The sequence below is a fragment of the Papilio machaon genome, chromosome 2, assembly GCF_912999745.1.
Source record: "Papilio machaon chromosome 2, ilPapMach1.1, whole genome shotgun sequence".
NCBI classification, from domain to species: domain Eukaryota; kingdom Metazoa; phylum Arthropoda; class Insecta; order Lepidoptera; family Papilionidae; genus Papilio; species Papilio machaon.
The window spans coordinates 7,241,268-7,264,225 of NC_059987.1; the positions used below are offsets into that span (position 1 = coordinate 7,241,268).

Here is a 22,958-nt window from a genome sequence, read left to right on the forward strand (position 1 = left end):
TTAATTGATAAGAGATAAGATTATCCATTATCTTTTGCATAATTTAGCCAGGTACGCTTTTTATAGCTAAATGAACATGAGAGTCTTTGTTATTGCGTTGACCTTCTTAGAACGGGAGGTTATACCGTTATTTGTGCCGAACTATTGTACAACAAAAGTGATGTAAAAACGTCACGCTTAATCGGACACGCGATATAAACGTGGCTAATTCAAAGAAGAATATACACAGTATGTATGTACTTGGTAAGAGTTGAATCCATTTGTCCGACAAGGAGCAATTTACAACCATTAGCTGCTCCAATAGGAGTAGAACTTAATAGTTTTTTTGGTGAATTGTATGGTTATATTTCAATCTTACCGTTCAGTTGTTCTTTATGTCCAAATATGTTATTTAGAACTGTAAATTTTCTTTGCAAACGTTCTCTTTCCAGTGACCGTAACAAAACGCTTTGGGTCGCAAGTGCGTTGACAATGAAATTACGTTTACAGTTATTTTTATAATGTGTGCGAAATGCTGACTATGTTAGTGTTGTGACGCCAAATGATAGATGCCGTGCCAATTGCGGACTGCTAACTATCTGCCAGTTATGATACAGTAACATGTTTCGTCGGAGAAAGAATTGTGGTATTTACATTTATACGTGTTGCTATTTGAGTTATTGCGATAAAATTTTGTTTTCTTTTGTATTCCATTCAGTATTGTTTATTTGAAACTATTTTACCTTTCCATTTATTATCTTACTTCTTGCCGTCTTACTTGTTATATCTTACTTATATTATAAATGCGAATGTTTGGATGGATGGATGTTTATTTGAAGGTATCTCCAGAACGACTCAATGGATCTCGATGAAATTTGGCATAAATGTAGATCACAGTCTGGGTGACCACATAGGCTACTTATTATGTTTTTTTTTTAATTCCACGCGGACGGTGTTGCGGGCGACAGCTAGTTATTAATAAATTGATGTAATATTATTTTTATCTTATCTATATATATAAAAGAAAGTTGTGTTAGTTACGCCATTTATAACTCAAGAACGGCTGAATCGATTTGACTGAAAATTGGTGGGCAGGTAGCTTAGGACCAGGAAAAGGACATAGGATAATCTTTACCCCATTTTCTATTTTTTTTTTATTCCGCGCGGACGGAGTCGCGGGTAAAAGCTAGTTTAATATAAATAGAAAATGTAAAAATGGTAACTTGCGAGTTAATTTTTTTTAACCTTTGTAGTTATTTAAAGATATTTTTAGCATAAAAATATTTAATGCATTTGTGGTGCGGTTGCAATTAGACTGTCAAATTTGTAAGATTAATCTGGCAGGTGCCTAAACCTCACAGGGTTGCCTTGTACTGAATACTGATAATAACTAAGATAATTCGTCTCGCTTGGCAAAAACTATCGACTGGCACGAGCTTGGCTTCGGAACGATCTATCTGTTATGCCAAATAACTAAACATTTGATACTTGTTATTAATTTATATGTACCTATGTCTTCAGCAAATCGTATACGCTGCCCCTCGGTAATTTGCCTAGTTGAATTCTTTATTGGTTGTCATTTTGTGTGGCCAATTGTGGACTAACATATCACTTTATTAATGAATTCGTTCGATGTGTCAATTGAGCGAGTCTTACAAATTTTTCTTTCTGGGCAAATTACAAACGGGCGGTATAAACAATTTACCCGTGACATATGTATATTGATAATGAATGTACGCGAATTGGTTGCGCAATCGACCTACATACATTGATTGTTCCGCCTACAGCATTGATGACGAGACGTAAATTTTTGCAATTGCTCTTTAAAATTACGTTACTGTTTGACAATTTAACTGAAAAATTTAATTAAGTCGGAGGCAAAATGAATGACGCTTATTAATTACTGATAAATATATGACGTGTTCTTAAATAATGAATATACTTTCAATAACTAGCCGTCGCCCGCAACTCCGTCCGCACATTATTAAAGAAAAACTTAATTGTTGCCTATGTGTTCTTCCAGACTATGTTATTCATCTATGCCAAATTTCATCGAGATCTGTGGAGCCGTTATAGAAATACCTTTTAACAAATATACATCCATCCATACATCCAAACTTTCTCATTTGTAATATAAGTAAGATGTACTACAATAAAGTAGGTATGTACACTAGAATTGAATTCAGGTTTCGCGTATTTACTGAACCCGGCCGTTATCCATCGCTCAGACCCGGACTCAATAGTTATTCAAAATGTTAATAGAATTTCTATTCAATTCGCAAAGGCACTATAAAGCCAACGTAAAGGAATGAAAACTCCGCAGTAATTTATTTTACAACGACAAAATGTTGCACGAACACGTTTCAATTAAAGCTATATAATGTAAAGTAAAATATATTTAGGACTTGGAATTTGTTTCCATTATGGAATTATAGTTAATAAAATTATACATTAATACAGTAAAAATAGAAAACAACGCAACTGTGTGTCTTCCTAAAACTATCTACCAGGAAGATACTGTACTAATAAAGATGATTATACAGAATTTATTGATCTAGGGAGTTTGTTTAAACCAAACCCAATATTGTTGTATTTTTCACAGTTTCCATGTCACGTAGCTCACTCACGTACTCTTGTCTTATTAGGATTTCCATAATTTTCCATTCCGCTGTTTAGGCACTCAATATCTGTAGAAGCGAGTTGAGATCGTTCCATACATCATCATAAGCATAATAAAGCATACTTGACAGACTATTGTGTCGTGCACATTCCGCTGAGCTTGGCCACTTCAGAGTTGCCATTGTCAGACCACACGATCAATTCACTCAGTTCACCTAACTTTGTATTGATTTAATGCTGTTTTCATACAGTCTGCTCTAATTTGGCGCTGACCTGAATTGGATTTGATAATAGAATATACTAAATGTTGTTGAACTATAAATCGATAATATTTTAAGCTGTACTATAACTATTATTAGGGCAATTAGTTGCGCTTTAAGGCATGAATTATTTATTTAGCGTTCTTTCATTGGAGTAGTCGCCATTCATTTTGACAAGTCTCCAATTCGATCCACTTAGGTATGTTTTTTTATAGAGTAACTTAATAGTATTATTGACACAAATTCATAATATTTTGTTACTGTTTCGCGGATTTATTACTTCTTCAGCAATCGTAAACAAAATGGTGTGAAATAAGAAAGGTGGAAGTGTTTGGTCCGGTGTCGCGGCGCGCGACAAGTCATCGACCGGCCTTGTTCACGCAGGGCGGCTGCCGGCCCTTTGTCTTGATGTCGTTTGTCGCTACCAGGCCCCAGCTATTTGTTCGACGATCCACGACCACGGCGCTTATGCGAGCGAGTGTTGAAACACATCTTCGTCCCTTCCGGAAGAATTAACCCAATACGACAAATAAATACGCATCTTCTAGATAACTGCGTTAAAAATATTTAAGTTTGAAGATACAAAAATTACGTATTCATCTTTCACACACTATCATCGCTAAAAAGTTAATGTTTGCGAACATAGTTTTTGTATTTGTTTGTATCAAAATCACACATTAACAAAGGAACTACACGCACACACATGTAAAGAACATAAGTAATACGTTGTCGCGAGAGTTGAGCCGGCGAGTCGCCAACAGAGTTGTGCAAGGTCGCGATCCGTCTTTATTATTATTGTTATTGCACAAGCCGAGACAAATCTGGATTCGGCATAGCATGGTCGCGCGTGTTCGTGCGTCATAGCGAGTAAATTTAACTCGCGGAAGGACACCGTGTAATGTGCGGTGTACGCTCCCACAGTACGAATCACGCGCGCTCTCATCCCGCTCCTTCGGGATTGACCTCTAGATTTATACGGTATTAAGTGATTTGCGTGTAAAACAATAAGTGCATTTATATGAAATATTATTCTAATTCATGTATAGTATTATAAATAATCGAGTGCCATTTATAGTGTACAAGACAACTTTTTAAAGTTATATATTGTGTATGTAGAATGGTGCAGTGATCCTAAAACGCCAAAGAAAGTTAAAAAAATAGACTAGAAATCAGCAAGCATATAATATTTATCGAAACATTTATTGAGTTTGAATAATTGGTGCAGTTCAATTCAGCATAAATACCTTATTAAAGTGAGTTTCATAAGTTTTCGCGACTATTGCACAAATGTTATGTCATATCATAATATGTTCTGTCAGTTTCGGTTTTCTAATTTCGTTTAACCTATAACCTAAATTGCATCACACATCTTTTAACATCCTTGTCGCAGTTGCAGTCGGTATTTACCGAGCGGTTTTGTTTGTAAATAATAAATAAGCGAATAATTGTTGTTTGTTTTAGTACCTGATAAAATTCAACGAGATAAAGACGAAGAAGGGTATCGAGTTATTACAGCACCTTGTGGAATATTACCACGCGCAGACGAACTACTTCCAGGATGGGCTGAAGACGATTGAACACTTCGGCGTGTACGTGGCCGACCTCAGTTCCCAACTGCAACGAATCCGACAGCAGCAAGACGACGAGCGTCGGGGTTTGCTTGAGCTCAGGAACATGTTGCGAGCGGCGGCACCGCCTGACAGAGAGGTTACTCATTTATACTTTAAAATAATTTAATCAATATTAGACCGTCAATAGCAGTTTCTTGATTAGGCCTTCTCGACTAAGGTACCGTGGCCTTTCAGGACACTTTAATAAAAAACATCTACCGCGCGCTACAACGCTACTTGCACAAACTTCATACGAATTTTGTAATAGATACAAATTACGACAAACTAGATAGTCTGAGATAAAACATGATACGAATTTTTATTTTCGTTATCCTGTCATGTGTATTATTTTTCAAGTGTTCAGTTTAACCGAATTCACATTCACAAGTTCAAATATTCTGCTTGGTACAATTATATTGTCGTTTATATGTTCCTATAATAAGCAATTGTTTGCGAGTATTAAAGTAACCAATGTAAAAAAAACAAAACTATTTTTAGAATTAAAGTTAACTATGTTTGATGTATTATTTACCCGTAATAACCTCGTTTTACCTAATCTAAGGGTTTTTAATTCAATTATTACTATTACATGCTATTAAGTAAATTCACAACTCAGAGTTAATTCAATTTAACAAAACATTCTCACGGCCTTGTTTTAAATTGATACTTTATACTAACAAATACATTTCCGTTTAACATTTTAGTAGATTAGGTATTTTTTGAGTTAATTAGGATAGTGTTATCAAGTGATGAATGTAATTTTTAGTAATACCATTGACGATAAGTGTACGGCAAACAATTATATTATTCAATTTAATTGAAAAAATATTTTATTATATGCTTACGTGTGTTATTTTTAATACCACTTTTGTTTATTGAAAAATGTGATAACTTTAACTAAATATTTTTAATAACCATTAGCATAAATTTATATGCGTACCGACGAAATTTATCGTTCAGTGCTGCCGCGACAAAAATAACTTCGTATTCCAATTCGAGTGATTACAGAGCGTTAATGGATAATGTTTTTTATTGTTCACGTATACAGCTCGCGAAAATAGCAATTACGTTCTGATCTATTTTAATTTGCTTAATGTAGAGCTACAGTTTTTCATGACAAATTCATGAAAAACTCTGCTGACTGAGCACGACTATTATTCATTTAAATATTTAAATTTTTGACTATGGGAAAGCTTTCTAACTAGTCTGTGGTCACTTCTGTGATGAATGACTTCTGATTTATAAGTGATACGGTTCCTTTTTAAATAGGTCACATTTTAGGTTTGATCACCATAGTTTTTTTTAGAATTTGCTATAAAAAATATCTTATTTTCAAACAGAAACAAAATATGTATATCTTAATTAATAAAATATATTTAAATATCTTACATATATGGATTTTGAACACATCAAGTGCTCATTATTCATACATCTAGCTCCATTCCACTCCGACGGGCGCCTTTTTAAAATCGCTTATCATAAATATGAAAAAAAATCTTTGACGTAAAAAAAGTTGTAAAGAAAATATGTACAGAATGCTTGAAGGATGGGATGAACAAAAAGTGACTCTTGAAACATCTGGCAATAGAATGGCGTGAAAGTACAAAACCCGTTGTGTCGACCAATCTTAAACGACACAGAGTAGTTGAACGATATTTTTTGTATCCAGGTGACATCATCAGTGGGAGGATATTCATTGCACCAGCTTCAAGGTGACAAACAGCACGGTGTGACGCGGAGTGGGTATTTGTTAAAGAAGTCGGAAGGCAAGGTGCGCCGCGTGTGGCAGAAGCGACGCTGCAGAGTAGCCGCCGAGGGTTACCTAGATATATTCCACGCGGATGAGAACAAACCACCAGCGAGAGTTAACTTGCTCACCTGCCAGATTAAAGTCGCCTCCGATGACAAGAGGGCGTTCGATCTAGTCTCTTGTAAGTATCATAGTCGCTTAAAATTTCTATTATCTATTCATTCAGATAAATCCGGTACATCAACACGAATAAATAAATCACTAGAGAAATGGTAATACCGATACAAATGAGTACGCTGAATGATATTAGAACAAATTAGTAATCATGTCCACTTTAGCGCGTAATTAAATCGTATAATTATAGTGTAATCGTGTGATGCAATTAATGTCCAACATGCCGTAACGTGTAACAGCATCACGCTAGAGAATAGCCAATTTAATGCTGAAATACTTCATACAATTAAATTTTTCTCATATTTTGTATATCTTTAAAAACCCTGAAAGGAAGACTACAGATTTTAACTGCAAAGATTTATTTATTTAGTAGCGGTCACCCGCGACTGCGTTTGCGCAGAATTGAAAGTCGCCTATAATATTCGTGCGTGCATCAGCTATCTTCCAGTCAAAGTCGTGGCAAAATCGGTCCAGCCGTTTCGGAGATTACCCGGAACAAACTTGGTCTTGCGAATTGGTTTTTCGTTATCAGCATCCTTTTTTGTAAGTTCTAAGTAGACTTCGGATGCCTCGTAACTAATCCATTTAAATTTGCCTTAGGCGATAGGCACTACAGTTGATTGGATTAAGTGTTGTAATTGAGTAGGCGTGGAGTTTATGTGGATGTGTGACGTTAACTCTCTTCTAAGCTATTTAAGTTGGATTATCTTTCCGATTCGAACGATAGATAAGTTCATTAGTCCCGCAATAAAATGTAAATACATCATTTCATATAAGCTATAGGCTATATGTTTGTTTCATTTCATTACATTAGTAAATAATAGAGTTTTAACTACGTTTTGTTAATATTGAATTTCAATATATAACGGATTATGGACGGTTATCCTATGAATGCTCTTTGTGGATCGGTGAGCCGATAACCCAAACGGGAAATACCCGAGTAATGCTAGCATGAAAAAGGTAGATGACACTAGTGTTTTTTTTATTAGATGTATTATATTCCAGACAATCGCACATACCATTTCCAAGCGGACGATGAGAACGAGCAGCGCGCGTGGACATCAGTACTGGTGAATTGTAAGGAGGGCGCGCTGCTACGGGAGTTCCACCAGCAGGCGGGTGAGGGCGGGGGCGGCGGTGAGACGGACGGGGAGAGGCACTCTCTGGTCGACCTGCAGCGCGCCATCATACGAGCAGTGCGCTCGTTGCCCGGCAACCACGTGTGTGCTGACTGCGGCTCCACTAATGGTAACTAAACATAAAGCTCGGTATTTCGGAACTAGATTCATTCATTCATTACTGAACGGGAAGACTCGGGAAAGGCCGAAGAATGAAGGATGAATTATGTGACGAAAGGATATGTATTAAAAGGGTTTGATTTCAGATATGATGGCTGATAGAGATAAATGTACATATAAACAAACTGTGCCCACCCGTCGTACGGAAAAGGGCAGAGGGATTCGGAGCTAAATCGATTGGATTTCAATGTGCCGTGAAGTAACGAGATAGAGTTTCATAAATTAACTTTGTATCACTGTTTGATCTTACGTATTAAATGACGAGTAAAACATTGTATGTAAAAATACCTATTCCGTTCATATCGTACATTAAATAAAAAGTCAAGGAATTAAATTATTGTAATATTTTCCCTCATGCTTTCAGATCCTACGTGGCTATCGACAAACTTCGGTATAATAGTATGCATAGAATGTTCTGGAAGTCACCGCGAGCTGGGGGTACACATCTCGCGCATCCAGTCGCTCACACTGGACAAGCTGAGCACGGCGCAGCTGCTGCTGGCGCGCCACATGGGCAACCAGCTCTTCAATGACGTCATGGAGAACACGCTCGATGAACGCGACAAGTTAACGCCGGAAAGTACCATGTGAGAACTACATGCAATATTATACTACACTTGTGTAAAACTTGTGTAATTGTGTACTAATTATACAAAGAAAATATTTTCAAAATACCTATTACTAGCTGTCGTCAGCGACTCCGTCCGCGCAGAGTAAAAAAAAACGTAATTAGTAGATTGTGTTTTTCCAGGCTATGTTTTATATCTGTGCCAAATTTCGTCAAGATGCATTGAGTCGTTTCAGACATACCTTCAAACAAACGTCCATCCATCCATCTAAACATATGCATTCATAATATTAGTAAGATTTTTCATCTAAGTTATTAGTTAATTCCAAGCGGGTTGTTAGTTTATTGTGGCATTATTGTGTAACACGTAATTAACTATTGCAAATTACACACTTTTGATAATATTCTGTGTAATTATGACTTGAATGTGTTATATTAATGTGTAAGGGAGGAGCGGTTACGTTTCATACGTGAGAAGTACGTGTACCGCGTGTGGGCGCTGCGCACTTGCCGCGACGCCGCAGAAAGACTGTCGGAGGTGCAGCACGCAGTCAACAACGCTCAGCTGCACAATCTGCTGCAGGCGTACGCGGAGGGGGCAGATCTTGCCGCACCGCTGCCGTGCTCGGTACGAAACACAAAGCATTACACACTCTCACTGCCGATAATACACTTTTTACATACTCTTACTGTGAACAATGATTTTATTACACACTATTACTAAAGACAAAATTACTACACACTTTTACTAGAGGCAAGTAATCACATTACACACTTTTAATGGGTATGAAAACAAATTGTTATATAAATACTAGCTGTCACCCGCGACTCCGTCCGCGTGCAGTTAAAAAAAAATGAAAAATAGATGTTGTCCGATTCTCAGACCTACTCAATATGCTCACAAAATTTCATGAGAATCGGTCAAGCCGTTTCGGAGGAGTACGGGAACGAAAACTGTGACACGAGAATTTTATATATTAGATTGCACAAATATATACAAATTTGTTCTAAATGCTTACATTATAGAGCAGCATAAATAGTTTGCTAGATTTGTAAATTAAACAAAACGCTATACAATTAATGTTGTAATTTCAGGACGGTGGAGAAACAGCCCTCCATCTAGCGATATCCCGTGAGCTCGGCGACGGATCCTGTCTACACATAGTAGACTTTCTGATACAGAATGGCGGGTCGCAGCTGTTAGACAAGGCGACGACGTCCGGTATGACGGCGCTGCACTTGTGCGCCATGTTTGACAGAACTGAACCCATGAAGCTGCTGCTGAAGGCCGGCGCCGACGTCACCCTCAGGGACAACAGCGGCAGGACCCCGCTCATGTTGGCGCGCCAGTTGGGCCATCTCGCTTGTCAGGAGTTGGTAAGATTCTTTCATAACATATGGTGGCAAATGGTTCATTTGTGGCACAGATTAATTTAGAAATTGTCTTAACCAATTATTTTTTTTTTACCTCTAACCTTTTAATAATTTGAAGGACATATGTTTTACAACTAGGTATCGCCCGCGACTCCGTCCGCGCGGAATAAAAATATACAATAATTAGCTTACGTCTTCCGGACTAAGTTCTACTGCTGTGTCAAATTTCATCAAGATCCGTTGATCCGTTTAGGAGATACCTTCAAACTTACATCCATCTAAACTTTCACATTTATAATATTAGTAAGATTCTGTCACGAAGAAATGTACGCGTATATCTAATTTACACCAAAAATGGCTGTTACTGTTTAACTTCTAAAACATTATTTATATTTCAGAAGTTCTTTCCTTTCCCTAATTCCTTTAATTTTTTTATTAAAAACTTGCTTCTCCCAAGTAAACGCTCCTTAACTTTACGGCTTAATTAATTAAAATGGTCGCTAAGACTTTAGTCCGTTGGAACGAGCAATAAGGATAACCGACTTCATTAACACGATAAAGTCTTTTGAGTGCGTATTAAGGTTCAAAAGCCTGTTGTAATTCACGTGTTAGAATATGCTTCTAGAAATTTATTTTAAAGGAAATAAAATTATTTTTACATCTATAGAATACTAGCTGTCGTCAGCGACTCCGTCCGCACGCAATTAAAAAAAACTTAAAAGTGTTCTTCCAGACTATGTTCTACATCGGTGCCAATTTTTTCGTTGAGTTGAGCCGTTCTAGAGATATCTTCTTACAAACATCCTTTCATCCATCCATTTTAACTTTCGCATGTAAAATAGTTATATTTTAAAATCAGATTTTAACTTACTTTTCGCCCATTTTTTTTTTTTGAGTAAAAAATGATTAAAAAGCGGTAAATTAGTTTGATACTATCTGGGAGTGGGCAATGAGGAATTTTTCTTTCTTATGTAATGCGTTTCCGTACGTAGTATATAATAAATGCATTTACATTTCAGTTAGAGAGTGTGGACAAAAGGGAGAAGAGTATTTTCGAGAACATTAACATCGATTGGAATCTATCTCACGACGACGGCTCCACGGACTTCTCAGATGACGACACCGTCATAGACGAGAGAGTTAGTATATGTGACATCATACTAAATTCATTTACATTTTTTTTGGTTTAGTTCGTTATATATTATAATAAGAACACTATATTTATCTTAGCAATTATTACAATAGTAGAATTTGTAAAAATGGTAATTATTATTTATTTTCCTGTTAATTTTATTCCTCCCAATGTTTAAACGTAAAAAAATAATCATAACTTTCAGCATAACGGTAGTATAACGCCTGAGAAGAAATGTCCGCGGTCGCGGCCTCCGTCGTACGCGGGCGGCGCTGGGGGCGGGGGCGGGGGCGGAGTCGGGGGCGGGGGCGTTGCTGGGGGCGGGGACTCCCCCGTGCTGCGCTCGCGCTCCTCCACCTGCGACTCCCTGCACGCCCCGCCCACGCCCACAACACTGCCCAGGAAACCCAACGTCTGTAAGTTAAACATTTACTACCGCACTCAGAATCGTTAAGTAGCCTGAAGTATAACATTTAATATGAGAAATAGCGATCGACATATTTTTTATTTTTTTAAATATGTGTTATAGATAACATCGGGAGTCTTAAGAAGCGAGCGGCGCCGCTGCCACCCGCGGTGGCGCTGTCACATACGCCGCACCCTGCGCACGCGCAGCACCCACCCCTACCGCGCTCTACACCCTCACCCTCTGCAGACAGTACGCGTTCCATACACGGTATGACCCACCGCATGACACAATTTATACACAGAGTTAGCAATGTAGATTATTGTGAAAATAAAATATATTATATACCCAGGAGGTGTGGTGAAACATCGTCCCCAGCAGCCGCCGCCTACACCACCTCCCGTGCTGCACAACGGCTCTCACCACAGGGACGAACCCACCCCGCCCCCCAGAAAGGTAACGCCCACCTAATTTATCTATACCTTACAGATTACAGAAGCTCGTTGTATTTGTATTATTCAGAAGGTATCTTTAAAACTTTGGGAATTATTATAACTTCGACGTGATGTAATAGGTTTCTTGTTTTTGAAAATTGAGATTTTTTTAAAGATTAGTATTTCGATAACAAACAGTCTCGCAAATGCTAGGTTTTACCAAATGTTCGATGACGTAATTAATAGTATACTAATAATTTGTTTAATATTGTAAAAAAAAAATTACAGTAATTTTTGTAAATAATCATTTTTTTAATAAAAAGGTTTACATAACTCTTTAATTAAATTGTAATAATGAACACATTGAAGCGACTAACAACAATATGGAATGAGTACAAGGTTGTATTTGTTTTTGCTTCAGAAGAAAAATAGATTGCACCTGGAAAAGGCTGTCAATGCGAAACTGAGAAGGGTAAAGATTGTCTGACGAGCTTCAGTATACTTGCTTACCCTCGTTTTATTTGACTCCCACTTTATTTGTTTTAATACAGCCGATTCATTGTTGTCAAGAGAATACTACGAACAAATCTGATATTTCTTGATACTTGAATAAGAGCTACTGTTAAAGTTGAAAAAAAATTCCATAGCTTTATTTTTTTCTCTTGGCAAATAATCAAATCTCATCGTGCTGTAATAATTATAAAACATATTTTTGTCTCCGTTTTTCCAAAAGAGTGAGAGAGAGGACAATATGTTTTTTTGTACGGGTATTTCGACAGCTCACAGTAAAGAGTCGTATATTAATCATGTGATGTTTTTTTTAGCAATTTGATGCTCATTTCTAGTGATATGTGGCTAGATTTTAGAAGGAATATTTTTAGGACAAATCACTTTGATTTATTAAATTTGTTCAAATATTATTATTTTATTCATTAAATTTACGTCATAAACGAAAAAAATGGGCGTGATATTTTATTTAAGCCCCCCCATGATTTTTCGTGATTTTTTCGGAACCCCACCCCGACTTTTATGCGTTACGTGATTAATAGACGATTCCTAACATAAAATGTGTGTACGAAATGTCCGCATATTTTATAGTTAAAAATTAAATGCATGCATATATCTAATTTATAGAGCTTAAAATGTATTTCCACAGACTAATAACAAACTAGAGATTCCTCTATTTATTTTATAGAATTATTTACATCATAGATTATATAATATTTTTTTATAGTTTAGTAATTTTAAATACAATTACGGTTTATTATACGAACGAAATCCTTGGTGTAAATTAATGTTTTTTTGTGGATTCGCTCCCGTAAGTAACGCTGTCGTTTTAACAAATAACACCGAGTGGATTGCATGATTTTTGAAGTGATTTAAACACAACTGTACATAGAATATAACATTAAAAATATTAAAAAAAAATTAAGCCATATGTCTTCTTTCAATGTTAAATGAAATATCAAAATAAGGTTAACTGAGATTGCTGTAGCTATTTCCGAAAACAGGATTGATGTCTTCATACGCTTTAAAGTATTGAAATTACTAATTAAATGAAAGTCAAATATTAAGTGATCGGAATATTTGATTGAGATTATAACTAAGCTTTCAGAATAGTTATAGCTGAATAAACTAGCTTTACTTTTAAAATCTAAATACCGTTTATCAACGTTACTCTTTCTTCCATCTTTAGTTCAACTTCTGCAATTGTTGCGTATATCTCTCTATTATGTGATAAATATAAATGTGAGTGTAGTGTAAGACTTGTTTGTGTGTGTATTACAGGATTGTTCTAGTCAGGATTCGTCGCTGGAGCTGTGCGATGTGTCGGAGGTGTCGGAGATGTGTGTCGCGGGGGCGGGTGTGGGGGCGGGTGTGGGGGCGGTGCGCGCGCGGCGCAGTGACAGCCGCTCGTTGGACGTGTCCGATGCCTCCAGCGTGCACTCGCGCTCGCCTTCCACATCCATCACAATGGTCAGTATGGAAAAACTAAACTACTTAGTATGCGAATTTTTGGATGTATGGATGGATGAATGAATGTTTGTTAGAAGTTATATCCATAACAGCTGAATGGATTTCGTTGAAATTTGGTATAGATGTAGAAAATAGTTTAAAGGAACGTATAGGCTACTAATTAAGCCTTTTTTTAAATTTTGCGCGAATGAAATCGCAGGTGACATTGTCATATGTCAATCGCCTGACAATTCAATATTAGGATGTCACTGTTCTGTTATTTTTTTCTGTTCTCTGTTCTGTTCTGTTTTCTGTTCTGTCCTCTGTTTTGTTTGAAGATATCTCCGGAACGGCTCAACAGATAATGACATTTTGCACTGATGTAGAACATAGTATGAAAGAACATATAAGCTACTTATAAGTTTTTCTTTAATTCCGCGTGGAGGAAGCCGCGGGCGACAGCTAGTGATCTAATATGTAATTATGTTATCCATTACAGATGGGCGGTGGTATGCGTCGTTGTCGTGCGCTGTACGACTGCTCGGCGGACAACGAGGACGAGCTGTCGTTCCGGGAAGGGGAGGTGATAGTTGTGATCAACGAGCGCACAGAAGACGACGACTGGATGGAGGGTCAGGTGGAGGGTACGACGAGACGCGGCATGTTCCCCGTCTCCTTCGTACACATGTTGCCGGACTAGGCCAAGGCAAGGATAGATCTCTCCTAGCGCACAATATGGTCAGTCAAGTGTTCATACAACTATGTACTCGTTCGAAGTCGGATCTGTTTCACCGAATATGTTCTGATTAGATTTTAGTAGTCGAAGTTTGAGTATTAACTTCCAAAGAAACACTATCTACTATCTCTTTTCGAATTTTAATATAATAACGATTTTTATAAACGCGTGCCGTAGCTGAAATAATTAGAGCTACTAAAAGGAATTGCTGTTAACTTTCGAAGCCCATTTGGCCTAAAGCTTTCGGAATTCATTTATATGAGCTTATTTACTCTAGCATTCTTGCAACAGATTCTTAAACTTGCTCACTTTTGCATGAGATTTTTATGTAAACAAATACATAGTTTTTTTTTTACTATTTGACAAACAGTGTTGTGAAAACTATTTATAAAATTAAAACAACTTATTCGTCCTGAATCCAATTTTAGACTATTTATTTTAAATTGACATATATCAAAAGTAAACAATAGAAAAAATAAATTATATAAAAATATGTCATTCGATATTTGGTTTGAATATATTCGTTGAGTAAAATCTTTTTGCTATTCTTTAACATCCTCCACACCGCGAAATGAAATTCCTCACAATATTCAAACCAAAATGGACACTAACTTTTACAATAAAATTATGCACAAAATAAACATTTATAAAACGCAAACAAAATATCAGAAGAAGAAAGTTCTAAGAGATATAACTCCATATCTACCGAGATAGTTCAGGACTTCTTCTTTTTCCTGTTTTGTTGTACGTGCGCCGGATCTTGAATGCCTAAAATCTCAAGATTACAAAAATCTGATGCATTCTCCAGCGTTGGCAACTTCATATTTACTTTTTGCTTCTGATCTCCGACATATTCATCTGAGAGTGACCTGTACGTTACGTCGAGCAAGTTTCATTTATTAAAATATTTATCTCCCTCATGTAACTTTCTCAAATTTCTCTTCATTGAACGGCTCGGTCACAATTAATATTTCTTTTATTTCGGAGTCATATTTTATAAGCTGATCGTAAATATTTTTACCGTCTTGTAATTGGCATGTACTTGGTATATTGTGCTTAAATCTTTTTCCGTAGAACACAATAATGAATCTAGTACACTTTCGGACTTGGTTAAGTGTCTTCTTTTTATTCATACCTTTTTTATTTGTTCTATTTTCTCAGCCATTTCTTTAAACTGAAAAAATCTGTAGGCAGGGTCGCCAGATGTTGTGATTACTATTTATAAAATTAAAACAACTTATTCGTCCTGAATCCAATTTTAGACTATTTATTTTAAATTGACATATATCAAAAGTAAACAATAGAAAAAATAAATTATATAAAAATATGTCATTCGATATTTGGTTTGAATATATTCGTTGAGTAAAATCTTTTTGCTATTCTTTAACAAACAGTATTCATAATTGGTCCTAATTAAGGAGAAAGGATGTGATGACCGCTTTATAGTTTATAAAAATATTGTTATTAAATACAATACACAGTTTTAACTGCATTTGGTATAAAATTACAGACAAAATCTATATGATTTGTTTATATGAAAAAATCATGCTAAATATAACGTATAGTTACGTTTATAGTTATTGATAGTAACAAGTTACTTGTCGTGTTGTTCTTGCACTGGTTGATATAGCCTTTAATGTTAAAAACAGGGCCTTTGCTATAATAATGGTAGAATTTCACTGCCGTAGTATTGTATTTGTCAAATATCTTGGAGGCTCTTAACTTTGTGCAAGTACACAGAACACAATTTAAGGTGTAGCAAGATGATCTTGAGCCACTGAGATATTTGAAACGTATTATACATGATGTCGTCTTTTTCATTATCTTTAACAAAACAGAGACATCAGTATATGTTTATACGTCGCGTGTGTTGTGAAAATCTACGATTATGTAAGTGACTGTCAATAGCACAAGTGAATCTATGATTGTTTTTATACAAGGATTTTAATACTCATCAATTTTATCCACACCAATTTTGGAATATTATTTTCTTGTTGACAATTTTAAATGTTGAAATATTTTGGTCGCATTTGCAATATAAGCTATAAATTATGGCGAGCGTTTCCAAATATTTTGATTTTCAATCCAATGGTTTAGTAGAAATTATCTACGACGCTATTTTAATTAAATAGTTATTCAAATTGTTTTTTTTATTGTTGAATGTCTGAGTTGTTTTATTACAAAATAAATTGGACAGAATATAAAGATACATGTTTAGGAAACTCTCGCCTAAATGATAATAGCTTTGTTGACATAATGTTGTAACTTTGGCCAGTAGCTCCGTCCCTTTCTGGGTTCATACTGGAATATATTGATTTCTTATCTTTATAGTTTTGATATGGGTTTCTTTTATAAAACGAACGAGGAATTCGATACACAATATGTGTACATTTTTTTTTTACTTGAGGGGTACAAAAGGAAATACGTGTCGGTGTAAAAAATAATTGACTGAAGCGTATTTGCTTTTATAAATGGACAAATCTCTCTTATATATGTGGTGAATCTGGCTCAATTATTAGAAAACAAAAAAAAATGTCAAAAATTTTAAGATTTATTGGAATAAATAATAATTTCGAAATAAAATTTATTATAATGTTCACAAAGTGATCGTGGAAACAGTGGCGTACAGTCAACGTCATATAAAAGCAGACAAGAAATAACTTTGATAACAAAATAAGTAACATGCGCAACATTGTTTTAATTTGACGCTGACTGTACACATCTGTGCAGCTCATTTAATTTGCCAAAAAGTATATGTGATCTGTAGAGATATATATATTATATTCGCGACAAAGTATCGGACCAGTGACCGTGTTGTTGTCTTGTTCTCGTAGTCGGTATCGCCGTGTCTTAGATTGTTGGTACGTTTGACGCTCGCCGAGAGTAATCTTTGACCGCGCACAGCTGCGAAGATCTTCATATGAATGTTGAGGTTGTATTGGCGGGAAACCTTAACCCGAGTGCAGTAAGCGACTACAAATATTGCACATAGATCTTCAGAAAGTGATTTCAGATTTGTATAGCGTTGTCTTACGCACACGACTGAATTTTTACTGCTTTGTGCGATATAGGTGATGTTCTAACAAGCAGTAATCTCTTTTTAAAAATCAATGAGTAATGTTTATGGACGCGTGCTATACTATCTCTAGTTTTTGTAACACGGACCAAAGATATTTCTATTGTAATTATCCCCAAATATATGAACATCTGCGGCTATAGATTATATTTATTTATATAGCGGTCTGAAATGATCGAATGCGTGGTACAGGGTCGCTCTCGAGCGAGCGTTTGAATCTTGTTATAAATGTTAAATTTTATCACTTTCACAATTTTAAATAGAATAACGTACGCAATAATGTTAGCTGAATAGCAATAGCGTTGAAGTCAGTAGTGCGATGAATTTCTTATAATAAATATTATTGTGTCGGTTACACATAGTCGAAGTATAATGTGATTCATATTAAAACGTCGAGAACATTCCCCTTACTTGTAATTGAGTTTTTTGTGTATATTAAGATACCTTCGTATTCATAGATAATAAGTGATGCCTACGTATGTTATAGTTACCTATATTAACGCGCGCGTTGCCATAATTTAGTATTAACTGGAAGTAATTGATAAATAATTAAATGCTTTCAGTATCCACAACTAGCCATTTATGTTCCCCTAGTACTGTTCGAAACGATACACAATTATTATTATTATATTTTATAGTTAAGTTACTAAAAATATATTAATTTGTAAATAATTAATTTTATAACTATGTTGTAATATAATTTAACTTATTTTGAATTAAGGAAAAGTGCGAGTAAAATTTTTATTATCACAAAGTTTCTGTTTCAAACTTCCATACTGAAATAATTTTATATTTATTGAATGTTTTAATTTATAATAAAATGTGATGTGATGATAATATTTTAATGCCATTTTAGCTGTCAATATGTCATTTATTAAGATTGTATGTAACCAAATGATGCTAACGAGAGTAAGATGTTTTATTCTGTATTGTAGTATATCCGAGAATATCGTGTTGTAGTTGAAATAATTTTTTTCTATTGTGTATTATCTGAATGAAAATCTGTATGAATTTATTAATACATCACTTCGATGTCTAATTTCAATTTGTTTGATTTTATTTTTACCCGTATCTTAAAAACTATACCCAGAGTAATCTAGTCACTAGCAATTGATGGCTAAAGCTAATTTTTTGTTGCTGTTATTGTAACACAACAAAAGAATATAAAGAAGAAAGTTAGGCAAAAGGTGCAATTAAGCTTTTTATTATGGCTGCGTTGTTTTTTTTATATAATCTTTGTTGTGCAGATGTAACATAAAACAGTCTTACCATGACATACATGGTTAGAAAAATATTAGAATTTCCAAACAATATGATAAAAGCGTAAAATAATAAAAATTACGTTAAAGTTAAATGAAAACATTAACTTCTTTACATAAAAAAATACGGTTACAAAAATTTTAAACCTGTTTAGCCATAGTGCACTGTGTTTATGGTTTGTTTATATGTCAATGTCAAATGAATTGTTTTGACAGTTGTCATAACTCAGTTGCTTATCAGCTGAGTGTCAATTTTATATTCCCATTTTATTTGATATGATTATTTTTTAATGAATCTTACGTTTTACGGTGTAGTCTTTTTAAGTTATTAGTTAGTTAAATGTTTTGTATTGGTTTGTCACAGTATACGATTGCTACATTTTTAATTTTTCTTAACTCATAAAGAGAATCGTACATACCAAATATGTATTAAGCAAATAAATAACATCTTATATCACATACGTCTTATCATTAAAAAAAACAACATATTTTTATTAAAGATAGATAATTGCATTGAAGGTTATTGATAACAGTAAATACATTGATGTTACTTTACACAGTTTGACATACGTAACTTCAATGTAAATATTTTTACTGCTTTGTCAATTAAAATGTCTTCACGTAAAAGAGTATTTGATTTACTGAGAACAATAAATATTGCATCGTAAGTACATTTTCCATTATTAAGTACAATTTAAGCTTTTTTTAAATTATTAATTACACTAAAATATTAAGATTACACAATAGGATGTGTACAAAGTCTGAGGTCAACTATATTGTTAAAATTGTGCAGTTTCAAAGTTTCTGTGATATTTTAAAGAAAGTGCTACAACAAGATAATAGTATCTGTGAATGTAATATTTTATTATCCTACTTATAAATGTGCCAATGATTCACACAACTAATAAAACCTAATAAAACACTAGGAGACTCACCAACCCTACTAGGTCCAGAAGAGTAGTCTCATATCACGCATTAGTTTGGTTTTTCTTTATGTCAAGTGTGCATTCACCGGCGAAGATAATTATTCATTTTATTAGATATTAATAAATATAGAAGTTTATCGGAGCTTTGATCCAAGAATTTTTGGGGCTAATATAAATTAAGTTATATTATAAAATCAAGAAAAGATATTTGCAAAAATGCTTAGCCAGTTTCATTCAAATAATAACAAAGATTTAGGAAACATATTAAACTTATCAATCTAAAGTAAACCATTAATATACAGCTTACCACCTGATGATCAATTAGTGCACAGTATTTAAAATAAAATTAAAATAAATTACTTTAAAAAGATTTGAATCTTGTAAAACAAGTTTAGTTCATGGCTTAGAATCTGAGGCAATTATCAATATTAGGTATAAACAGAGATCACAATTAATTTGTTGTGTGTAGCAATTGGAAAAAGACAACAGGTGCAAAAGAAAGCTTCACAATTTTCTGAGAGTGGAAAGACTGTACCTATTTTATGCTATATACATTTGCTCTTACTTGTATTATCAGTTGCCAATGTCCGGCGCATGGCTACCGAGGGAATGTTCAAGTTTCAAACATAACTCCTAGTAAGGATTATGCTTTCGAGGTAAGGCTGCCACACTGAGATGTATCGAATGATTCCGTAATAATAATTAATTTAATTATGGAATCATTTGATAAATCTCAGACTCTCAGAATCTCAGGTAACGAAATATCGTTACATCTGTCAAGTTAAAAACAAAAAGCAATAATTTACAGATAAAATGTTCGACTGTACGCTATGGATTAGGTGTGACCCAGGAAGTTGGGATGGACTTGGTTAATTTGGGCGCTAAAAATGTTTGTGTTATGACGGACCCTAATGTAGTATCTTTGAGTCCTATGAAAGCAGTTCTGGATTCTCTTGTCAGGAATGGGATAAGCTACAGTGTTTATGACAAAGTTCGTGTGGAGCCTACAGACACAAGGTATGTTAATACAGGTCAATGTTTGAAGACTGGAAGCAAAGTGATAAAGACTTGTAAAATACCTCTTCTATCATCTCGCCAGTACAGTAAACAAAGTATCTTTTCAATTTTAGTTTAAAACATGCAATAGATTTCGCGAAGCGCGGCGGCTTCGACAGCTACGTGGCTGTGGGGGGCGGTTCGGTGATGGACACGTGCAAGGCTGCCAACCTTTACGCCTGCAACCCGGACGCCGACTTCCTGGACTACGTCAACCAGCCGGTAGGCAAAGGCAAAACCACCATGGAACCACTCAAGCCTGTCATTGCAAGTCAGTTGTGTTTTTAACGCATGATCGCTGTCAGATTTTGCCAAGGGCTTATCGATTAATGTAATTTTGCAGTACCAACTACCAGTGGGACGGGTAGTGAGACGACGGGAATGAGTATATTCGATTACGAAGAGATAAAGGCAAAGACAGGTATCGCACACAGCGCCTTACGTCCTCTACTGGCTCTGATAGACCCTCTGAACACACTAAGTGTACCACAAACAGTGGCAAACTTCGCGGGTTTTGACATCTTCTGTCATGCTCTGGAGAGTTTTACAGCTATACCATACACTGAACGAGGTCCTGCTCCGTCTAATCCCGCTCTGCGACCTGTCTATCAAGGCAGTAACCCTATATCGGATGTGTGGGCTAGATTCTGCCTTCAGGTATATCAAAGAAGATCTTTTATAATTTTATGCTCGTTATTAAAATTGGTAACTGAAATAATTTGTTCACTTATGTATGTCTAATGGTATTATTTTGTAGTGCCTTAACAAATACTTCGAGCGGTCAGTATACAACGCGGAGGATATAGAAGCACGTTCAAGCATGCACTTAGCCGCCACCATGGCCGGAGTAGGCATCGGCAACGCTGGCGTGCATCTCTGTCATGGACTTGCCTATCCCATCGCGGGGAATGTCAAAGATTACGTCCCGAAGGACTACGGGTAATTAGAATAATTCTAGAGTCTGCCACAAGTTTCTTTAGTTTGTATTAATAAGTTTTTTCATGCCAGTTGTAATTGTGAACCACATCTCATTTGTATGTGTGTGCAATTTATAGCACAGTAGGCATAGGGTGTTTACTGTACACTAATTAATTTGGGAATAATACAAGAGCCTATTCTTATCCCGAAAACAACTTTTGAATCAAAAGTGTTAAAATCAAACTTAAAAATTATTTTCCTTCTAGTTCGTTCCTTTTTTACAGTCAAATTTATTGTTCTATCGTTACTATTTTGTTCAAATGTTTACCAGTACAGAGCCAATGATACCACACGGTTTAGCGGTGGTATTAACTGCGCCATCGGTCTTCCGCTTCACCGCGCCGAGTGATCCCGACAAGCATCTAGAGGCGGCGGCCATATTGGGCGCTGACGTCACAGGCAAGAAACAAGCCGACGCTGGCCGAGTCCTCTCCGACACTATACTGAAGTATATGGATGTAATGAAAGTGGAGAATGGCTTGAACGCTATTGGGTATTCTGCACAAGATATACCACAGCTAGTGAAGGGAGCTTTACCGCAGGTAATTCGAAACGTCGTGTCTTTTTATTTAATTCAGGATACCAATTTTTTGTTTACTTGTTCGTATATACTTTTAACAGAAAAGTGCTGGAGTTGTCGCCAAACTAGGGTTTCCTTTCTTTGTTTTCCGCCACTTAACATCCGATTGGATTAAGAAAGGACCATCAGTTTAAACAAAATAGTTATTCCATCACACAAATACCTTAAAATTGGCAAAATTATTAGCTATGATTCACTTAGCTATATTTAAAAACATTTGTCATTAAATTTAGTTTTTATTAAAGAATACTACAGCGTTAAATATATCATGTATGTAACATTCTAATCATTATTTTTATTGCAATTTGGAAACTTACAAACTATTCAATAAAAGTAAAAAAATACTCAAACCAGTAATTTTGGATTAAAACATTACATTAAAAAAAATAAAAGAATGTAGCTAAATAGACACGACCTTATCGCTTTCAGCGGCGATGTTGGTTTATAAAAGTGCTCTTTTAATAAAAAAATCCAATAGTTTCGTCCTAAAACTTTGATTTTATGGTCGTACATATCCATAAGTAAAAAAATACACTAATAAATGTAGGTAACTGTTAGTGAATTGAAGTGAATCACAACTTTATTTTTTTAACTTTTCAGCATCGTTTGTTAAAGATCGCTCCGATCCCGCAATCTGAAGAAGATTTATCGAAAATTCTCGAAGACTCTCTGACGCTCTACTAATTTTTTACACAATTGGACACACGGTATATTTTTGAAAATGTTTATCCTATATGCTAAAACTTTAATAAAAGAATTCACAATTTAGAGTGTAGTTTTTAATAAT

General features: G+C 35.3%; 2 protein-coding genes across 3 annotated transcripts in view; both read left to right on the forward strand.

Annotated features, from left to right (window-relative positions):
* LOC106714439 (arfGAP with SH3 domain, ANK repeat and PH domain-containing protein) overlaps positions 1-14,660 on the forward strand; it is a 39,345-nt gene extending 24,685 nt beyond the window's left edge. Inside the window, exons 5-17 of one of the 2 annotated variants that reach the window (XM_014507489.2) lie at positions 4,320-4,565; positions 6,138-6,399; positions 7,398-7,640; positions 8,055-8,277; positions 8,706-8,886; positions 9,354-9,635; positions 10,652-10,771; positions 10,970-11,180; positions 11,294-11,440; positions 11,523-11,626; positions 12,026-12,076; positions 13,393-13,581; positions 14,060-14,660. In XM_014507489.2, coding sequence (XP_014362975.2) covers positions 4,320-4,565; positions 6,138-6,399; positions 7,398-7,640; positions 8,055-8,277; positions 8,706-8,886; positions 9,354-9,635; positions 10,652-10,771; positions 10,970-11,180; positions 11,294-11,440; positions 11,523-11,626; positions 12,026-12,076; positions 13,393-13,581; positions 14,060-14,260 — 2,460 coding nt within the window. In that variant the 3' untranslated portion in view covers positions 14,261-14,660. The remainder of the gene's footprint in view (positions 1-4,319; positions 4,566-6,137; positions 6,400-7,397; positions 7,641-8,054; positions 8,278-8,705; positions 8,887-9,353; positions 9,636-10,651; positions 10,772-10,969; positions 11,181-11,293; positions 11,441-11,522; positions 11,627-12,025; positions 12,077-13,392; positions 13,582-14,059) is intronic. The other variant, XM_045685165.1, reaches the window with a different exon arrangement.
* Positions 14,661-19,111: 4,451 nt separating this feature from the next.
* LOC106714366 (probable hydroxyacid-oxoacid transhydrogenase, mitochondrial) lies at positions 19,112-22,919 on the forward strand. Its single transcript, XM_014507400.2, has 8 exons — positions 19,112-19,295; positions 20,135-20,213; positions 20,366-20,574; positions 20,688-20,884; positions 20,957-21,270; positions 21,371-21,552; positions 21,863-22,133; positions 22,772-22,919. Exons 1-8 carry the CDS (start codon positions 19,243-19,245, stop codon positions 22,853-22,855), a joined length of 1,389 nt encoding a protein of 462 aa, XP_014362886.2. The 5' UTR covers positions 19,112-19,242; the 3' UTR covers positions 22,856-22,919.
* Positions 22,920-22,958: the final 39 nt, after the last annotated feature.

What these genes read in the sequence shown, in the direction of transcription:
- LOC106714366 (XM_014507400.2), top strand. Translation starts at nt 19,243, where the DNA reads ATGTCTTCACGTAAAAGAGTATTTGATTTACTGAGAACAATAAATATT. An exon ending in AGAACAATAAATATTGCATC is followed by an intron (nt 19,296 to 20,134) that starts GTAAGTACATTT and finishes TTGTATTATCAG; the next exon opens with TTGCCAATGTCCGGCGCATG. An exon ending in TACGTCCCGAAGGACTACGG is followed by an intron (nt 21,553 to 21,862) that starts GTAATTAGAATA and finishes AATGTTTACCAG; the next exon opens with TACAGAGCCAATGATACCAC.